This window comes from Calonectris borealis, chromosome 10 (genome assembly GCF_964195595.1).
Source record: "Calonectris borealis chromosome 10, bCalBor7.hap1.2, whole genome shotgun sequence".
Lineage (NCBI taxonomy): Eukaryota > Metazoa > Chordata > Aves > Procellariiformes > Procellariidae > Calonectris > Calonectris borealis.
Window position 1 is genome coordinate 17,502,630 of NC_134321.1, and position 19,135 is coordinate 17,521,764.

The window sequence follows — 19,135 nt, forward strand, 5'->3', positions numbered from 1 at the left end:
AGAAATGCCACCACCCAGACCCAAGCCTTCCCTAGCTTTCCTGAAAAAAGCTTGGGTTAGGTGGATGCTGTGATTTCTCCAGCTCCTGGGAGCAGCCTACCCCAATGAGCTGTGCTCCCACCACCGTGTCCTCATGGCCAGCTGGTTTGCGGGGCTGGGACTGGCTCGCTGCGTGCTGAGCCGCGTGGATGCAACCAGAGCCCTGTCAGCTTTGATCTCACACCTCCAGCTGCTATCTCAGATGGGTCTTCTAATGCGAGGTCCAGGTTGCCTTTTATTCATGCTGCAGGCATCTCCCTGGAGCGTTCATCTTGCCTGATGCCCTGCCTGCCCCTCTCCCTCCAGAGGTGAGTCTGGCTTCTTATGCAAAGCTGGTGACTCATTCCCCAGGATGTGTTTGCTTAAAAGTTGCCTGGTCACCTCTTTCTCTCATCACTGCTTCCTCGCTTTTCAAATCGGGAGTGAAGAAAACGGTGACACACAGGCACAACGCACACGCGTGCTGAAACGGCACAAGCTGCCTGCAGGATCCCCCTTTCCTTGTGCCCTGCGTGTCCCCAGGTGATGTGTCCCCCCCGTTGCAGTCAGCGGTCAGATGTGGAGAAGCATATGTCACAAAGCCCATCCTTTTCTCCCTGCTCCACCACTTCAGCTATTAAATGATGTGAGCTCTCCCTGCCCCCCCGCTTTGCACGTGTCCCCGGGCCAGCCCAGCTATAGCAGCTGCCTGAGAAAGCCGGGCTGTTATTACAGCTGGGAAGGTTTCCCCCAAGTCCCCTTTGGCCACCAAAGTTGGCCCCTCCAAGCCATGCTCGAGCAGCTCCAGACCCTCGAGAACCCTTCAGAGATGAGGCTGTCAGTGGGCACGGCAACACGCGCAGTGACTTGGGCAGGATCTAGCAAGTGCCTTCGATGATGACGGGTTGTGCGTTGCTTCCTCGCACCAATACCATCCAGCATCTCGTCCGCTGTGTTTCCTGGAGCTATAGACTGGGCTGAGGGTCCAGCAAAGCTTCCAGGGCTTGGCTGTTGTGAAATAGATAAATTGCTCGATGCCGCACAGAGCGGCTTGGAGGACATCTGGGGAAATTGTGGCATCTTCCTCCCTGACCTACAGCACAGCAAGGAACCAAAGGAACCACAGGACTGGCTGCAAAGCCAGGCACAGGAGAAGCAGGAGCTGCAGCCAGGACATCTTTGCCATGGCTCAGCAGCCAGGCAGGCACAATGAGACAGGCCCACAGCACTGAGAGGGCAGGTCTCCTTCTCCAGACCATGCTGGCGTGTCCTTTCTGGCGCACAATGAGATGAACTAAAACCAGGCTGAATGGTCATGCTCAGAGGGTTGTGGTTAGCAGCTCAAAGTCCAGCTGGAGGCCAATGGTGTGCCCCAAGGGTCGGCACTGGGCCCAATATTGTTTAACTTCTTTATTAATGACCTGGATGATGGGACCGAGTGCACCAGTTTTTAGAAGATGATACAAAACTGGGAGGAGCGGCTGATCCATCAGAGGGTCGTGCTGCCATTCAGAGGGACCTCAATGGGCAGAGAGGAGCTTCATGAAGTCCAGCAAAGGAAAGTATGAACTCCTGCTCCTGGGAAGGAATAACCCCAGTACACACTGGGGGCCAACCAGCTGGAAAATAATGTTGCAGGTAAAGACCTGGGGGGTCCTGGTGGACAACAAGTTGACCATGAGCCAGCAATGCACTCTCACAGCCAGCAACATCACGGGCTGCATTAGAAAGAGCGTTGCCAGCAGGCCAAGGGAGAAGAAGGAAGACGGTTTTGGTTCCTCCTTCGTCACCAAGCACTGCTGCCACTGGTGGCAACTGGACTTGCACCTTGTGGGTGTTTCAGGTATTTCTTGCCAACTCTTAGGTCCAGCAAAGTGCTGCATGAAGGGGCTTTAACCCCTTTTCAAGGGTCGGGAAGCAGGACACAGACAGAGGGAAGGGACCTGCCCAGCATCACACAGTAGGCCAGTGATGAGTTGGGAAAGGACCAGTCTCTTCCCTGAGACCTGGTCCAGTTCCCTCTGTGCTGGGTCATGTCCTTGCAGGTCATATATGTGTATCCGAAAGCTGTGAGTGTACCCGAGGGTGTCAAACAGGCTGGACCAGTGACCAGCAGGGATTGCTGAAGGAGTTCACAGAAAATTGGATTTTTGTTAAATACATTTAAAAAAAAAAAAGCAAGTGAAAAAGAGATTGTCCCAAGAGATACTTTGCGTTCAAAATAAAGCTTTGTTTCCAGGAAACTAAACTTTTTGGGGAAAAAGAGTGGGGTTCAGCTGAACATTACTAACACCGGGAGGAAAACAGAAGTCGTTTTCCGATGCTCTGAAAGGGGAACTGGCCCCTTGCTCAGAAAACACTTCATGGAAATAGCTTCTTGGGTTTTCTTCGGTTTTATTTTAATCGCAATGAGGGTTTGCCAAACCATCTTCACGGATGGCCGGCAAACTTCTCAATGAAAAAGCAATGTTGCCACAGCACCAGGCGGTGAGACCTCGAAGCGGGGCAGGAGGTTGCCTGTCCATTAGTAGCCACCAAATACATCCAAACCAGAACAACTGTGTGAATGAAAAGCCGAGCTGCGGGGGGACATGCACGGGCTGGGAGACCTGCCCCGCTCATTGGAATAAAAGGATATGAACAATAATTAACTTAAGTCATGCACGGTGAGAAGCGGCAGCACGGGGCAACCTCCTTCCCCAGTAGCTCTGCATCGGCTAAGGGCTTAACTGGTGCAGTTTGGGGTTTTGTTGATAGGCAGGGATGCGGAGCACCGCCACGTTGCTGAGTCCGCCTCTGATCTTGTCACGGTGTAAATCCCAGCTAGCGCTGCCGAAGCCACCGGGACTGCCTCGGATCCGCCGCAGCAGAGCTGAGCTGGGCTGCCTCACCCTTTCAGCAGCGGGGAGAAGTCCTGGCAGGGTTTGCATTTTAGAGGAGCACCCAGAAACCCAGGTGCCTCACAGGATCAAGCTGAGGAGCAGTGACCGGCCAGCTCAGGGTGGGGAGAGAAGCCCAGCCGGGTATTTGGTGGCCCTGGTTGAAATCAGAGCCGGCAGCATCGTGAGGAGGGAGAGCGCGAAGGCTGCTGAGCCAAAGTTTGGCAGAGTCATCGTGTCTTCTCTCAGCTTCTCTCACCTTCTCCCACCACAGGGACAGGCTGGGAGCTGGAGGGACCACACAGCACCTCCCCGGGGAGGCTCTGCGCTGCCTGCACCTACCCCAGGTTTTCCCCATCCGTCTGCTTCCCCTGCCCCAAGCCAGCACCCCAGGCAGCAGCCTGGGAGAGGTGGCAAGGGGCACAAAACTCACCCCCCGGGCATGTATGGGGGGGGAGCTGGGTTAGGGGCGCAGAGGTGGGTGCAGCCTGCACCCGCCCTGCTCATTTACAGCCTTCCTGGTGGGTGGGGAAGCTGCTTTCGCAATTGTTTTCTGTGAAAAGCCCGCACCAGGAAGCTCACCACTTAGCCTCCTTGAAAAAGAAGTATTTTTCTGCAGGAAATTGCTTCTTGAAAACAGCCCCGGCCGCCTGGGAGAAGCTGCCGAGGAACTGACGTGTGCGCAGGGCGGGCGGCCGAGGATGCCGAAACCGCGGAGCCGGGGAGGCGATGGAGACGCGAGCGGATCAGAGGGGAGGTGCTCAGATAGCACCAACAGGTCCTGCACTCGCTGTCTTGGGCCATTCCTCTCTGGCCTGCCTGTTTTCTACAGAGGAAGGGCTTTTTTTGGCATACAAAAGGAGGAATGATTAGAAATGGGGTATGTAGGTATATATTCAATTACACGCTGTGCGGTTTGTGTCTGATAATGCATGAGACAGCCTTGAGAGTAGACGTTATTGGCTTTTTAAGTCCCATAAATATCCTGTCCTGCTCCATCATTGCGGTGACAGACTCTGGAGGGTCTAATGCCAAAGGGAGCATTGGAGCTGTCCCCTCCTCTGATCTTCCGCAAGGGAGGATTTTGTAAGGGTGGTAGCACGCCGTTTCCATACCTGCTCATTTAAAATCCATTGCTAAGAGGGTAAATATCTTAAATATTCTCCAGTTCTTCCTCTGGAAGGAGCCTGGAGTCCAGGAAGCAGTGGCAGGGAAGAAGGGAAGTGGTCGTTCCTCAGTGATGTTTTCTCGTTTTAATTAGATTGGAGCTGCCCTCTCTTGCTGGTGGAGCCCATGGGGGTTCTTGGCCCCTGCTTAACCATCAGCCTCCTTTCTCTGCTGGGTTTCATAGAAAGTGTGGGGACCTCTGAATTTCTCATTTAACCAGGTATCCCAGCCAAAGCACTGTGAGAAGATCTGGGCCAATATTTCCCAGATAAATTGGTTTTTGGCTCTGCAGACTGGATTTTTTGCACCCAGGCAGTGGCATGCCCTATTCCGTAAAAATGCAGAAGTTCCTCAAACCCTGAAGATGGAGATAGACTTTTCTTGGGTGCCCAGTGAAAGGATGGGAGGCAATGGGGACAAATTGAAGCATGGGACATGACGGTTAAACATAAGAAAACACTTTTTCACTGTGAGGGTGGTCAAACACTGCATCAGGTTGCCCAGAGAGGTTGTGAAGTCTCCATCTTTGGAGATATTGGGATACCCAACTGGGATGCAGTACCTGCCTTAGCAGATGCTGCTGTGAAACACGGGTTGGACCAGATGCTCCTCAGAGGGATCTCCAGCCTCAGCCATTCTGGGCTTCTGTGACCACTACGAGATGAACATAGAAAACAGAAAAATGGGGTTCTTGGAGCCTCGATTTTTGCTGTGGAGATGTTTAAAGGGAAGCAAATGTCCACGTTGCCCGAGGCCTGCAGCACTCTGCACACAGCTTTGCTCTCCTGCGGTTGCCACAGAGCTTCTAGATCTACCTGGAGACCTGCACGGTGGAAAGGCGAGAACCAGCCTGAGGAGAAGGCTCCTACATCAGGTGGGATTGCGCAGAACAAAGAGGGGACAACTGCCCTGAGCTGCCCAGCCGCTGTACATGTTTTCTGGCTTTTGCACAGGAGGGGTTGATTTGCTTCTTCTGCAGAAACATGCCAGAGAATAATTCTGAAGTCTTTAGACCAGAATTCATGGACATGTTGACATGAAAGTCTCCAAGCTCTGCAGCAAAAGTGCCTCCCAGAGAGGCAAAGTGCTCTGCCCGTTTAATAGAGGAAAAGTGGCACCATCCATGGACCTGGCCCTGCAGCTTGCACGTGCTCCGGGCTGCCTCGTGCTTCACGAGATGGTCCATGAAGGTTTCTCCTCGTGGCGGTTCTTCCCCAGCCTACATCTACCTGCCTTTGCTGGGGCAGCAGCGGGCAAGATGCTGGCGCAGCATCCTCGCAGGATGGAGCCCACCGGAGCCTTTGCCCTGAAGCGGGGCTGTGTTAGGAAGGGGAATCTGTGCCCATCGCTGAGTGAGACGCCTGCAGTGTCAGAGCTGATGCTCCACGGGGACCGCTTGCTGCAGAAAGGAGAGCACTGCGCCGAGATCCTCCCGCTGAGCATTTGTGGGTGAAGCGCTTCACCAGGCCAAAGTCATCTGACATTTTTCTCGGGGGCGGGTGAAGCTAATGAATCCAGATTAGGCAGTGCGGAGGCTGGGGAGCTAGATTTCTGCTGAATATATATGAAGACAAATGTAAATTCTAAACTTTCTAGGGAGTATTTTTACCCTGGCTCAGTGTTAACGTTGATAAAAATAGTCACAAATTAGTGCAGGAGTAGAAAGCAAATTTGGGCTTTTTTTTTTTTTTTTTTTTACTGTTAAAACCATGCATCTATTTCTCTACCAGGAGTTAACCACTTATATGCATTAACGAAACACGGGGTAAACCATCAACAAGTGCCCTACCCTGACAAAATAACTCCTACCTCAATTAAGTAATTAGAAAGGAAAGCTGAAGTTAAAAAAAAAGCCTTTTTTTTAAAAAAGAACGACAAAGTGATTCAATTCGAGAAATTCAGCACTGCAAGGAGGATGTTAACATCACACCAGCCCACTTGCCTGGTTCCCTAGCACCCAAATGCTTGCAAAGGTGATGGGGAGGCACCAGCCCCGTTCTACAGATGGGAAGAGTGCGGTACAGAAAATTGTGATTTTGTTCAATGTCACAGAGCAAAGCAGAAGCCACCCTGGGAGCCTAGGTCATCTGAGCAAATTCCCAGCTGAAACACTGCTCACAAAATACTGCTTCGAGCTGCCAGGCTGTCGTTAAACTGCCAGGAAGGAGCATCCTCTCTTGGTACTGATGGATATTTGACCACAGGCACCTGATACATAAAGACTCCTGCCAGAAGAAGCTTGATAGCTTTATGGATTGATATGTGGGCCATGAATCATACCTGATACTTGTTATTAGGTGTTGCAAACAGCTGACTGAGCAACGAGAAGGTAAGTCCTAGCAAGGTTTAGCTGCTACAGCCCAGAGGTGTTGGGCGAAGGGCTGCTTGGACAGCTGAGACTGGAAAGAAAACCCTTTTGGGGTGCAATGGTGGTGAGAAAGTGTATGTCAAAAAGAAAAAAAAAAAAGCAAAGGCATGCTTTTCAGAAGTTCATTTTTAAGAAGAAAATGTGGTTTAACTTCTGACCAGCTTCTGATTGCGAATACTTTTGCTTTACACTTCCAATCCTTGGGAACCCTAGCCCTCACCTAAGCTGTAGTTAGTACCATGAGTCCCCTCGTGATGTGACACTTTCTTCCCTTTGCTCAGACTTTGGCTGCTCCCTCAGCTCAAAGTAGCAGCTATCACATCCTTGGAAGCAATGCCCAGTGCAGGGGTAAGTCAGGACCTGGAGTGAGTTTGGGGTAGACACCTGCTAATGATGCATTTACCTCCTGTTCTGCCAGGACTCACAGTTATGGTCTTTGTTTCTAAAACATGAGACAAAGACCCAGGTGGAAAAGAGACACCAAAACACAGCCTGCGGGCTCGGCAGTCGGAGAACCTGGGAGAAGAGAGGTGGTGGCTGCATCACGGGACACCAGGACGGATGAGGACAAAAGCAATCTGAAGCCAAACCAGCAAGATGTGGCTGTGGGCATGGGGAAGTTGCTGGTCACCATGCTGGGCATCGAGTAGAAAGACTGATAGAGCAGAGAGTCTTTCCGCAGCTGGACAACAACCAGAAGGACACACACAGCCCTGTGTATTAGAAACCCGAGGCCAGTTGTGGTGGTACGGCATGGAGATGATGGCAGTCCACGCGTAGAGCAGTTATAGAATCATAGAATCATAGAACAGTTTGGGTTGGAAGGGACCTTTAAAGGCCATCTAGTCCAACCCCCCTGCCGTGGGCAGGGACATCTTCAACTGGATCAGGTTGCTCAGAGCCCCTTCCAAGCTGACCTTGAATGTTTCCAGGGATGCAGCAACTACCACCTCTCTGGGCAACCTGTGCCAGTGTTTCACCACCCTTATTGTAAAAAATTTCTTCCTTATATCTAATTTAAATCTATCCTTTTTTAGTTTAAAACCATTAACCCTTGTCCTGTCACAGCAGGACCTGCTAAAAAGTTAGTCCCCGTCTTTCTTATCAGTATGGAAAGGTGCAAGAAGGTCTCCCTGGAGACCTTTGTGCTGGAGCAAGGAGCACTTTGTGCTGTCCTTGTTGCAAGCGCTCGGGACTCATTGGAGTTGAGCCGAAAGCTGCTCATTTCTGGACACGTGCTGATCTTCTAGCTGTCAGCAAAGCCATGTACATGGTGAGACAAACACCACCAAGACCCCTGAGCCCTGGCCAGCCCCGCTGTGCTGGAGGAGGTGCTGGCGCACAGCATCCTGGCCCCAGCCTACCTTTTGGGAAACCTCGCGGGCGCGAGGTGCCTTCTCCTTGGGAGGGGATTTGAAGGGGGCACCCACGGCTCTCTGCAGAGTAGAGGTTTCTTCTTCCGTGGAAGAAATCCCCCTGGACGGCAGCCCTGGCTGCTGCGGGGAGGATGTAGGGCCTGGCAAAGGGAGCCTGGCGCTGGGGGATGGAGGTAACTCGGTCCAGCTTTTGGCTGCGGTGCATTTTGGAGCGGCTGACTCAAGAGGGCAGCATGCCGACAGGCTGGCACCAGCCGCTGCCCGCTGCGCTGCCCGGCCTGCAGCTGCAGCCCTGCCTGCACCTGCCTGCTGGGTTGCAGTGGGAATTCACCAGGATGAGCCGTACTCCTGAGGGCCCAGGGATGGGAGAAGCGAGGGGAATCTCTGTTGCTCCCCTCCCAATGTCCCTCAGCTCCTGGCTGGGCAGGCAGAGGATGCCACAGCAGTGTTAGGTGACATTATTTTGCTTTCGCCCTCGTCAGGGCGAAATCTGGTCTTGCCTCTGCAGGTGATATGCCTGGAGCCTGTCCCGAAACTTATGTGGTTGCTAATGTGACCGCAAAATGGAGGTGAAACATTTCTCTTCTGGTTTCACAGCACCGCACGCTGGTGGTTACACCTGCCTCCCTCGTGCCGCAGAAGAGGAGCCAAGGAGTCCCCGTAAGGTTTCTGGGCAGTTTTCAGTACACCAAGGGCTTTAGACCCAGATGTAAGTTCTTTGCACAACCCGCTGCTGTTCCCCTTATGAATTGAAGGTGCTTTGATAAACATACTGAAAGGTCAGCTATTTTCACTGTGGCTTGCATAAGAACCTCAACATCCTCTGCTGCAAGAGCAGCGTTAGTAACTTCCTACTGCAACACTGAATCACAATAGCCTCCCACAGCAACCAGTGGTAAAAATAAACTGGGCAAGGGGAAGTGGACGGCTTCTGCTGTTCCGCTTTCTCGGGCACACTTGAGTCACAAAAAAAAGCGATGTAGAACAAGCCGTTTATTTTGCTGATGCCGATGAAATCCACGAAGGGTTCGGAGCACGGTCCTGCTGAAATCATGGAGTGTGTTGCAACGGGATGCTCAATGCGCTCAAAGTTAAGCATGTGCTCAATTGCTGTGTTGAGTCTGTATTTTTCATTAGGAACCAGACTTGTGGATTAGATTAAAAGGAGACAGGGACCCCAGCACAGCTGAGTGCTGCTTTTGTACTAAAAACAGAGGCAAATGGCCTCCTTGGGATATTTTATGTATCAAGGGTATATAAAAGACCACTGAGGAGACAGTGGCTCTGTTATAGTTTCAGTAATAGATCTTGACTTTGAGAAAAGCAGGTCTTGACTGGATAAAAAGTATCCTTAAATACAATCTGATTTGTATTTTTTGCCTTGACACAATGTCATTTGAACAGCACAGTTTTAAATAATATTAAGACGAAGATTGTGTGTGTGTGTGCGCGTGCGCGTGCGTTTTTGTTTGCCTGGGGGGGTGTTTTAAAGAACAATATCTTTCCTGTTACACAAGATACAGCCCAGGTCTTGACATTCAGCCAGCTGGGAAAAAACCCTGTGGAGACCTAGTCAGGTCGCTGAGCCTGGGAATCTGCTGGTGAGACAGACGCTGACTCTTCCCCTTGTAACAGTATTTGCTGAGAAAGTTTATAGTAAAAGGCTAAAGAGAACAGAAGTTAGGGCAAAAAAGGAATGGCTCATCTGTCCCAGACTGGGGACGAGGAGCCATTCCTCCTCCCACTGATGCCCATGGGAATTTGGAGAGTTTGTAGGATAACCCAGGTGAGAAGGGACCACAGGAGGGCTCTAGTCAAACCTCCTCCTTAAAGCCGGGTCAGCCCTGAGGTCAGAGCAGGTTACCTGGGCTGTGCCGAGTCGAATCTTGAAAACCAACAAGGCTGGAGATTGCTCAACCTCTCTGAGCAACCCATCAGTGTTTGACTGCCTGCATGATGAAAATAGACTGCAACAGAAGCAGCTCATACAAAATCATGTTTTTAATGTCATCCCGCTCATTAAAAAGAGAAAGATCAAATCTATTTTGTAACAGGAACGGTTTATGTGAGGCACGGAAAACTTCTGGTACCGGAGAACTGATTCACATGAAAAGGCATGTAAAGGATGGAAAGAAACCAGAAGGATGCCTCCAGTTACATTCCTGTCTTGAAATTTCAGTATTGCAGCACAAAAGGTTTGTATTTATAGTAGTGGATACCAATGGGGAAGATACTCTAAAAATAAACTAGGATGCATGGATAAAATCATCTATTTTGAGGCTCATTCTGAGAACGAAAGGGAATCCCGAGGCTTAAGGAGTCTCAGCCAATTTTATTTTGGAATTGTGCATTGCTGTCAAAGACGAGGCAGGGCTGGGCATGACCCACTCAAAACCCACGCAGGCCTCCACACCTGCTGGCCCGTGGACCGTGTCTCTTCACTCCCGTAACTTTTTCTTAAACTTTTGGCTGAAACCTGGCGGGGGCGCAAGGGGGCGGCGCCCAGGCCCGGCGCGGCGGGCTGGCTTTGCCCGGCAGCAGCGCGGGCTCCCGGCAGCGTGGGCCGCGGGCCGCGGGTCTGCGGCCCCCCGCGCGCCTTCCCGCGCTCTGCCCCCGCCGCCGGCGCCGCGCAGGCCCCGCCCCCTGCCCATATAGGGCTCGCCCGCTTTCCGCCGCCGCGCCTCATTGGCGCTTGGGGCGTGGCGGGAGGCGGTGACGCGCGGCGGTGGGCGGGGTCTCCGCGCGGGGCCGCACTGCCCGGTGCGTGTGCGCGGTGCCGCGCCGCGCTGATCCGCGCCGGGCGGGGCGTGCTGCTGCTCGGCCGGCCCCGCTGCCCGCCCCGCCTCCCGAGGCATGACACGCCGAGCCGCCGGCGAAGCCCCGCTTTAATTGAGGCCGCCGGGATGGGGCGCACCGCGTAGGGCAGAGCGGGGGCCGCCGCGCTCCGGGCCGCAGGCAGCGCGCACCCACGGCCGTGCGGAGCGGCGCTGCGTCCGGCACAGCGCGAGCCCACCCGGGCCCGGGGGGAGCAGCGGAGCGGGGCCGCGTCCGGCCGCCGCGTGGGTGGCCGGTGGGCCGGGCGCTGGCGGCCGCCGCTGCCGAGCCCCATGAAAACGCAGGTCTGGGGGAGCTCCCCGCGGGCGCCCATGGCTGCGGCGATGCCGTGCAAGAGCGCGGAGTGGCTGCAGGAGGAGCTGGAGTCGGGCGGCGGCCGCTCGCTGCTGCTGCTCGACTGCCGCCCCCACGAGCTCTTCGAGAGCTCGCACATCGAGACGGCCATCAACCTGGCCATCCCCGGGCTCATGCTCCGCCGCCTCAAGAAGGGCAACCTGCCCATCCGCTCCATCATCCCCAACCACGAGGACAAGGAGCGCTTCGTCAAGCGCTGCAAGGCCGACACCGTGCTGCTCTACGACGAGGCCACCGCCGACTGGCAGGACGGCGGCGCCGCCACCTCGGTCCTGGGGCTCCTGCTCCAGAAGCTGCGCGATGACGGCTGCAAAGCCTATTACCTGAAAGGTGAGGTGCCCCCCGCCCTTCCTCCAGCCCCGCAGCCCTTGTCCGGCCCGCCTCTCCCCGCAGCTCCGGCCGGCCCCTGCATCGCCGGCCGCCCATCCCCTGGCCGGCCGGAGGTGGCTGGGTTGTTTTGCTTCCTCCCCTCACCTCCCTCAGCCTGATTAATTTTTTTTTTTTTATATATATTTTTTTTTTTCCCCTCTGCATCCCGCTTTAATCCCGGGCACAAAATGGTCGCAGGCTGGAAGCGGCCGGGAGCGCCCCGTTTCTTCCTGCGTCGCCTCCCCGGCAGCGGCGGGAGGGAGCCCCCCAACCCCGCCGCCGGGGCGTCCCCTCCAGCGCTGCCCTGTCCCAAGCCGACCTCGGCTGGGCACCGCTGCCGCCCCCCAGGGCGCCCCTCGCCTCTGCTCCGCGGAGGGGGCCTTTCGGGGGCTCCCCGCCCCGGCGCCAGGCTTCTCTCCAGCCCCTCCGGAAGGGATGGCCAGATTTGGGGGGTTGCAGAAGAGCCCCCCGTTTTTTTTCCTTCACTCCCCCATCTCCGACAAGCGAGCGCTTGGGTTTTTCTCCCCCTTTCCCTGCTGGCGGGGCTGGGAGGGGGCAGCCCGACGGCTCCCCCGGGGCCGGGCGATGGAGGGGCGGGGAGCCCCGCACATGCCCTTTCGTGAGGGCTGGGATGGTTTGGGGTTTTGGTTGGTTTTTTTTTTTTTGGGGGGGGGAGGGGGGTTGGCCATTTTGAAAGATCCCAGCAGGCCTCCGCAGCGGGCTGAGCAGAGCCCACAGCTGGGCTGCTGGGACCCTTCCCATCCTCCCAGTCCTCCCAGTCCGGTCGCTGGGTGGCAGGTTTGAGGCAGAAATAACAGGAGAGCGGAGGAGTGTTGGGGGGGAGAGTGGTGAAGAAAGTTGCCACTCGCAGCCCTTTAAAAAACACTGCTGCTTCTTGATAGACCCTTTTTGGGTAGCCGAGGGAGCCCCTGCTACGCGGTTGGGGTGGCAGGGGGACAGGCAGGTATTTGGGGACCAGTCTGCGCTTCCTGCACAAGCCTCCTCCAAGGTGACTTGGTGGGGGGCAGCCAGGCCCCAAGCATAGGGGTTGATCCCGCTTTTCCCTCCCGTCCCTCCGCTCCCGCCCTGTGCTGGTGGCTGAATCCCCGATCCCGGTTTGGGGTTTCCCGATGGGGCTGCGTTGCTCCTTCACTTTGTCTTCCCGTTTCTCTCCCCATCGTCCTCATCCCTAGCAGGAAGGAGCAGCTTTGAAGTTACTCCTAAGCTCTTCCCGATGGGCAGGGGAGGAGCTGAGTCCCTTTCTCTGCATTTTTCCGGGAGCCTCGGTGGGAAATGTTTCCAATTAAAATTCCAAAATGGCTCCTCGGCGCTGTCTGGCGGCGCGGGGGGGAGGAGGAAGACGAGGACGAGCCTTTTTCATGAATGGATGTGGCAGGAGCTGTCTGTCCTGCTCAGTGACCCTGCCACAACCGCCGAACCCACTAACAAAGTTTCCAGGAGGCCTTTCTAATTAAACCATTTGTCAGTGTCAGATACTGATGGCTGAGCTCGGATTTAATATTGCCTGGAAAGGAGGTAGATCGGTGGGGTTTTTGCTTCCCTGCCTCTGCCTTCCTTCCCAAGCTGTTGAGCCGAGGAGCTGGAGAAAAGGACTTAGGAGCAGACACGAAGGGTCCCATCTCTCCTTGAGCCTGCTGCAGTTTGGGTGAAGAACAAACCTGTGACACTTCTCTGTCGCAAAACATGTTTGTAGTGATAAAATAGGTGTGAGGATCGCTCTGTGGCAAAACTTACGGCCTCTTTCCCTGCTTGAGGGTGAATTATTTTATTGGGTTTTAGTGCCTGGGCTGGGTATGTAGTTGTTGTTCTTGCTTTATCTTTTCATAGATAGTTCTGTGCTTTTCTGTCTAGGTGGCATAATAGTTCTTGCCTAAGCTGCCCCAGACCCATATTTCTGAGAAGCTAAAGGAGGCGAGATTGTCTCTTGACATTGATTTTATTTTTGGATGTTTGTTTCTTTTGTGATTGAGATTTGGCCCCTATTTATCACAAGCAATATCGAACTTCATAAGAAACACTCTTTGGTTTTCTGGGACCTGTTTGCTCACTAACAGTCTGCCCAGGGAAGATGGGGGAGCAGGGAGATGCCTTTCTTGGGGTGAAGTTGAAGGTATACCAACTTTTTGCCAGCAAAGACTTGCCAAGTAACATGCACATGTGTTCAGGTAGAAGCATTCCCCATTCTGAAGAATAAAACATCTTTTCTCTCTGCCTCTCTCCTTCCCTCTCTCCTTTCCCCCTTCCCAGGTGGCTTTAACAAGTTTCAGACTGAATATTCGGAGCACTGCGAGACAAACCTTGACAGCTCCTCACCCAGCAACTCTCCCCCAGCATCGGTCCTTGGCCTGGGAGGGCTGCGGATAAGCTCCGACTGCTCAGATGGTGAATCCGACAGGGAACCCAGCAGTGCCACGGAGTCGGACGGCAGCCCCATCCCTAACAATCAGCCTGCCTTTCCGGTCCAGATCCTACCTTACCTGTACCTGGGCTGTGCCAAAGATTCGACCAACTTGGACGTCCTGGGCAAATACGGCATTAAATACATCCTGAATGTGACTCCCAACCTGCCAAACATGTTTGAGCACGATGGAGAGTTCAAGTACAAGCAGATCCCCATCTCAGATCACTGGAGCCAGAACCTCTCGCAGTTCTTTCCCGAGGCCATTGCTTTCATTGGTAGGTAGTTGGCAGAACATCTCTTTTCATACTCACCGCTTGGGAATGTGGCAAGCCGCTTCCCAGGGCTGTTGCTCGTCTCTGGCCTCACCTCTCTGGGGCACAGCATCGGCGCTAGCTTAGCAGCTGAGCGTCATGCTGCCGAGGTGACACTTCTGGTGCGTGTCACCCTGCCTGGGTTCAGGGAGGCTTCCCCTTCCAAACTTCAGCCCTCTTACAGCACCTCGGCTGGGTTACCTGCAAGTGGTAGGACCGGCCCCGCTGTCTCTTGCCCTTGTATGGGATTTGCACTTGTGTGAAATGGCTGAACCGAGGCGATGGGGAGCTCCTTTGCCTGCTTTGCTCGGAGGAATGAGTGTTGATGGGAGTTGCATTAACGTGACTGGTGCCAGCAATTCCTTAGCCCCAAGTGTGGTTAAAATCTGGCGGGGGGATGTTTTCTTTTCCCGAGGGGATTTGCTAGTCTAGTTGCTCTCCCGCTGTAAGTCGCCCTAGCATAACTAACTCCTTGTATGGATACTTCTCCTAAGGTAAGTGTCAACACAATGAGTTAGTGATTATAATTACACTGCAGAGCTCAGCTGGAAAAACTGCTGTGCAGACAGCCCCTGAGACAGCTTTGGCTGGTCGTGGGGAGGGGCGCAGAGGGGCAGATCTCTTCTCCCAGGCTAGTATTGACTTTGAAAATTGCTTCTTATTCTGTGAGAAGTGTCTGTCGCACTGAATAGGAATGTACACTTCCAGCATGACCCGTGCTGTCTGCTGGTGATGGTCGTTAGCCTAATGACTTCTGATTTATGGGGGGTGAGTGGCACAGGTAGTTATTACCACCATTAACTATTAAAAACCCTACGGCTTCATATCTGGTTAAAAACATTGGTGTAGGTAAAGGCGAAGGGGACCTTTACCTTCCGAGGGAAATCTGTGCAGCCCGTTTCAATGCTGCTTTGTTACCCCCCGTTTCGGACCCCGCTGCGTGCGCTCGCTTGCTGTGCTGTAAGACCTGAAACAGGGCAGAGCGGTGGTAGGTCCTCGGCTGCTTTTCAGCCATCGGAAACCCTGGTTCCCACGCGCTTTCCTTTGCCCCCAGCTTCTGTCCTCTAGTAACATGATTGTGGTCAGAAGCGGCTGCTTCAGTGTGGCAGCAGGGACCCATCTGCACCTCCCGCACGGAACATGGTATTAAACGTCAGGGGTGAGGTGTGGGGTCCCTGCTGGCATGTGGCATTTGGGATCCATCTGCTCCAGTCAGACGATGTCTCTGTGAACACCATGCTTGTGCTTTCCAGTTAATGACAGGAAATGGAGGATTACCTCACTCTAAAACCAAACACCAAGAAATGCGGCGCAGGTCAGATGAAAGGCAGAAATGTCTCAGAAAAATGTTGAACGGGGAGAGAACGGGGAGGAGGGCTGAGTATGCTGGGGGGCAATTGCCCACTGTACTGGAAATTCTTGCCTGGTTTTGGAAGCTGGGGCAGAAAACCTGTTGTGGCTTGGGTCTGGATTTTGTTTTGCCTGCATCATCTTCTCCCTTCTCTGCGCTCATGGTGCCAGAGCGTCTTTTACCTCTGGCTTTGCCCGAGGATCCTCTTTCTTCTGCCACCTTCTCCCTCCCTGCCAAGCTCTCAGTCAAATGACGGACTTCAAATAGGGCTGCCCAGAAGTAAGCAGCGCTGGGTACTTGCGTGCATTCAGTGCTCTCAGTGGCGTGTCCCTCTTTCAGCACTAAGATGTCAATTCATAAAGGGATCACGCTGTTCCGGCTGTGCGAGAGACAATGAGTGTGTGTGTGCTTTTCAATCGGTGGTAAGGGAGGGGAAATTTGGTCGCTGTTCTCTCGCCATTTTTTGGTCCAGCCTGCATTCCCGCTCCCTGCTACCATTCATCCTGAGAGCCTCCTCCAACACAAGCGTTTGTTTGTAGTGAAGTGCGTTTCTGTCGATCCCAAAGAACAATTTCACAATAAGGGAAGTTCCTGCACTTCAGACTCCGCTTAAATGGGCTTCGGCTACATTCAGATAACTTTCTAGTGGAAGGAGGACAAGAACAGCGGAAGAGAATAGCTTGCATGGTGCTGGGCTGTAGCCTTGCATCAAGTGCGCAGCCTTCCCCAGTTAGTTGCTGTTGAGCTGGGTGTGCTATGCCCGACCACCAGCATCTCCCTAGAGCTGTTGTCTCCAGCTCCACCTGCCTTTTGTGGGTTACTCCATTTCTCTGTTTGAATAGAGGGTACTGATGCTGCCCAGGCAAGGGATGTGTTGCCAGGCTTGATTAATACTTCTCAAGCACGTGAGATGCTTAGCCTTGCTGTGCGGAACAGGGATGTGCAGCTTCGCCGTGCGGTGGGAATATCTCAGGAGCTCTTTGGGGAGAGATGTGGGTGTCAAAGGGACACAAGATGGTGTCACTAGGAGCAGGGGATCCAGTTCTGGCAGTCGTCCTGGTTCTGGGAGCTTGCAGCTGCCACCTGGCCCTGCTCCAAAGCCATGCGGTTTTGGTGCAGAATAATAGACTCCCCCTTCCCCTTGTCTTGTTTCAGATGAGGCCCGTTCCAAGAAGTGTGGGATCCTTGTTCACTGCCTCGCTGGCATCAGCCGGTCCGTAACAGTCACTGTCGCCTACTTGATGCAAAAACTCAACTTGTCCCTGAACGATGCCTATGACTTTGTGAAAAGGAAAAAATCCAACATTTCCCCAAACTTTAACTTCATGGGCCAGCTCCTGGACTTTGAGAGGACTCTGGGACTCAACAGCCCTTGCGACAACCGCTCGCCCAGCGAACAGCTCTACTTCACCACCCCCACCAACCACAACCTGTTTCAGCTGAACACTCTGGAGTCCACATGAAGGGGATGCTGCCTGGTCGGGAACTCGAGCATCGAATCGCTTCTCTTGAGCATTTCAACTCTTACAAAAATATCTGTCTTGCCAGGCAGCTCTGAAACGACTAGCTTCTCTGGGCAGAGGTGCCTGATCGCTGCTTTAAGAAGGCTACTGCCGTTCATTAGTATCCTGATCAAAGTGGTTTGAAGAGGTAGTCTTTTTACAGGGGGTTATTTAATACGGGCGATGTTACAGCGTTTTGAACGCAGCTGTTACCGGCAATAACCGCTTTCCTGGGTGCATTGGGACTGTCAGAACACGCACACGTGTGAAGAGCTACCGGGGGTTAGCTTGCTGTGGAAAGTGAGGAGATTTATGCACTTGGAAACCTTGAACAAAAGGTGTTGGGCCAAGACTGTTTTAAAACCCAAGTTTACTTTTTTTTGATTTTAAAAAAAAGAAAAGGTAGATCTTACTCGAGCTTTGGGTTCAAACTCTTTTTAAATATGTAAGTTCCTGACTGTTTGTACAGACGAGGTTGCAAAACCAGTATTTTATTCTGTTTCTTGTTTGATCATTTATTATTTTTTTTTAATCAAATGTTTATATTGACCAAATGCATTTTGCACACTTTGTGAAGCCTTGGTATGTCCTGGCATATTACTGGGTACTCCAGAGAGAGATACATGCTGCTGCTGTTGTTGTTAGCATCTGGTAGGAAGCTTTGTTATGTGTGAAGGCCAGTTGGGCTTAAATGCAACCCCTTCACCACTCCTGCACTCACAATCACAAACTCTGCACTGATTCAGCCAAGGTGACTAAGCCGCAAGCTTTTTTTTTTTAATGCCACCCCTGCCAAAAACACTGTTTGCTATTGCCAGAGGTAAAACTCTTGTAGCCTCCAGAGCTGGTAGAAGCATGTCTGAGCCCAGCTTCGTTCTCTGCTGCCTGTTGACTGACTTAACGTCATCCAGCTGGCCCGAAACCATTCCAGCTTCCCGAGCGCAGAAGGTAGTTGTGATGTTGGCGTTTCTTGTGCACACTCGATTCTTTCCCACGTGTGCGGGGTGGAGGGGGGAACACGGCGAGCGCCTGGAGCAGAGCGAGGATTGCGTAGCGGGACGGGACTGAATCGTCACGCACAGAGCGTGTGAGGGGAGTGAAGAGATGTGGAAATGATGACAAGAGCGTTGTAACAGAGAATTTTTTTATATATATATGAATATATATATTAACTGGCAAATTCTGAGATGATTGGAGCTTTCAACAGAGGTTCTGATTTTTTTTTCTTCCTCTTTCGAATAACTTTATGCCGTGCCTTCTATTCTGAGAAGACTTGTTTATATTTCTGGCTAGTGTTTGGCAAACACCTTATACTGAGCTGGGAGGGGGAGGAAGTGGTAATAATTTCTGGGAGGAGGGCAGAACGGATTTGGAGATTTCTTTATTGGCTGCAATGTAGTCCCTCCTTTCTCCCCCCTCCCTGTCCACTTTAACTCTCATGTAACTGAAAAAAAAAAAAAGCCACGGATTTTTTCTAAATATCCAGTTTTTTTGTACTTTTTTCAAGAAAAAGAAAAAAATAATAAAAAAAAAATCTCCATCTGGAGGAATGTTTGACGCTGTCACATCCTGAAACTGTTCTTTTTGTTAAAGATGTTACCAGAATGTTGGAATGAGCTTCTCTTTCTTGTTTTCTGGTTGTTTTTTGTTTGTTTGTTTGTTGGGTTTTGTTTGCAACAATGTTGGGATCGTGGGTCATTGGAAGGGAGAATGGGCGTAAGTACGGTTGCGAGTGAGAAAATTGAGAATATCCTAATTGCATCTTACCTCATGGAGGAATTTATTTTTTCAGGGATTTTTTGACAGTGCATCTGTATTGCATTACAGCTAAGCTGGTTTGTAAAGGCTTCCTGTGCTGTTAGTGGTCTTTCTTCTATAAAGGAAAGAAAAAAAAAAAAAAGATGCATCTTCTGATTAGTACAAATGAGAGCTTGTTAGTGAGGAATGGTTCTGCTTTCTGACTTATGAAGGAAAATTAGTGACCCTATATATACTGATCCAATATTGGGACTTTGTTTATATTGCAAATAAATATTATTTTTTCTTTAAAAATGATGTTTGTGTCAGATGCTTGTCTAGCCTCTGCCCGTATAAGGGCATGCTGCTCTTACCCATTTTTTTATGGTTGATTAGTATTCTTCTGTGACCATGAAGAGCATTTGCTGGGCAGTGTTCAAGTGTGG

At 52.4% G+C, this 19,135-nt stretch overlaps 1 protein-coding gene and 1 long non-coding RNA gene across 2 annotated transcripts in view; both read left to right on the forward strand.

The window, feature by feature from the left end:
* The window catches only part of LOC142086290 (uncharacterized), a 380,383-nt gene that overhangs the window by 12,177 nt on the left and 349,071 nt on the right, over nt 1–19,135 (forward strand). The window lies entirely within an intron of this gene.
* On the forward strand, nt 10,790–19,004 carry DUSP7 (dual specificity phosphatase 7). The gene is made up of 3 exons (XM_075159177.1): nt 10,790–11,327; nt 13,635–14,063; nt 16,606–19,004. The coding sequence occupies exons 1-3, from the start codon at nt 10,916–10,918 to the stop codon at nt 16,911–16,913; spliced, it is 1,149 nt and encodes a 382-aa protein (XP_075015278.1). The 5' UTR covers nt 10,790–10,915; the 3' UTR covers nt 16,914–19,004.

Excerpts from the sequence above, each read along its gene's own strand:
- DUSP7 (XM_075159177.1), top strand. The coding sequence starts at position 10,916 with ATGAAAACGCAGGTCTGGGGGAGCTCCCCGCGGGCGCCCATGGCTGCG. Across the intron at positions 11,328-13,634 it reads CAAAGCCTATTACCTGAAAG|GTGGCTTTAACAAGTTTCAG; the intron begins GTGAGGTGCCCC and ends CCCCCTTCCCAG. Across the intron at positions 14,064-16,605 it reads CGAGGCCATTGCTTTCATTG|ATGAGGCCCGTTCCAAGAAG; the intron begins GTAGGTAGTTGG and ends GTCTTGTTTCAG.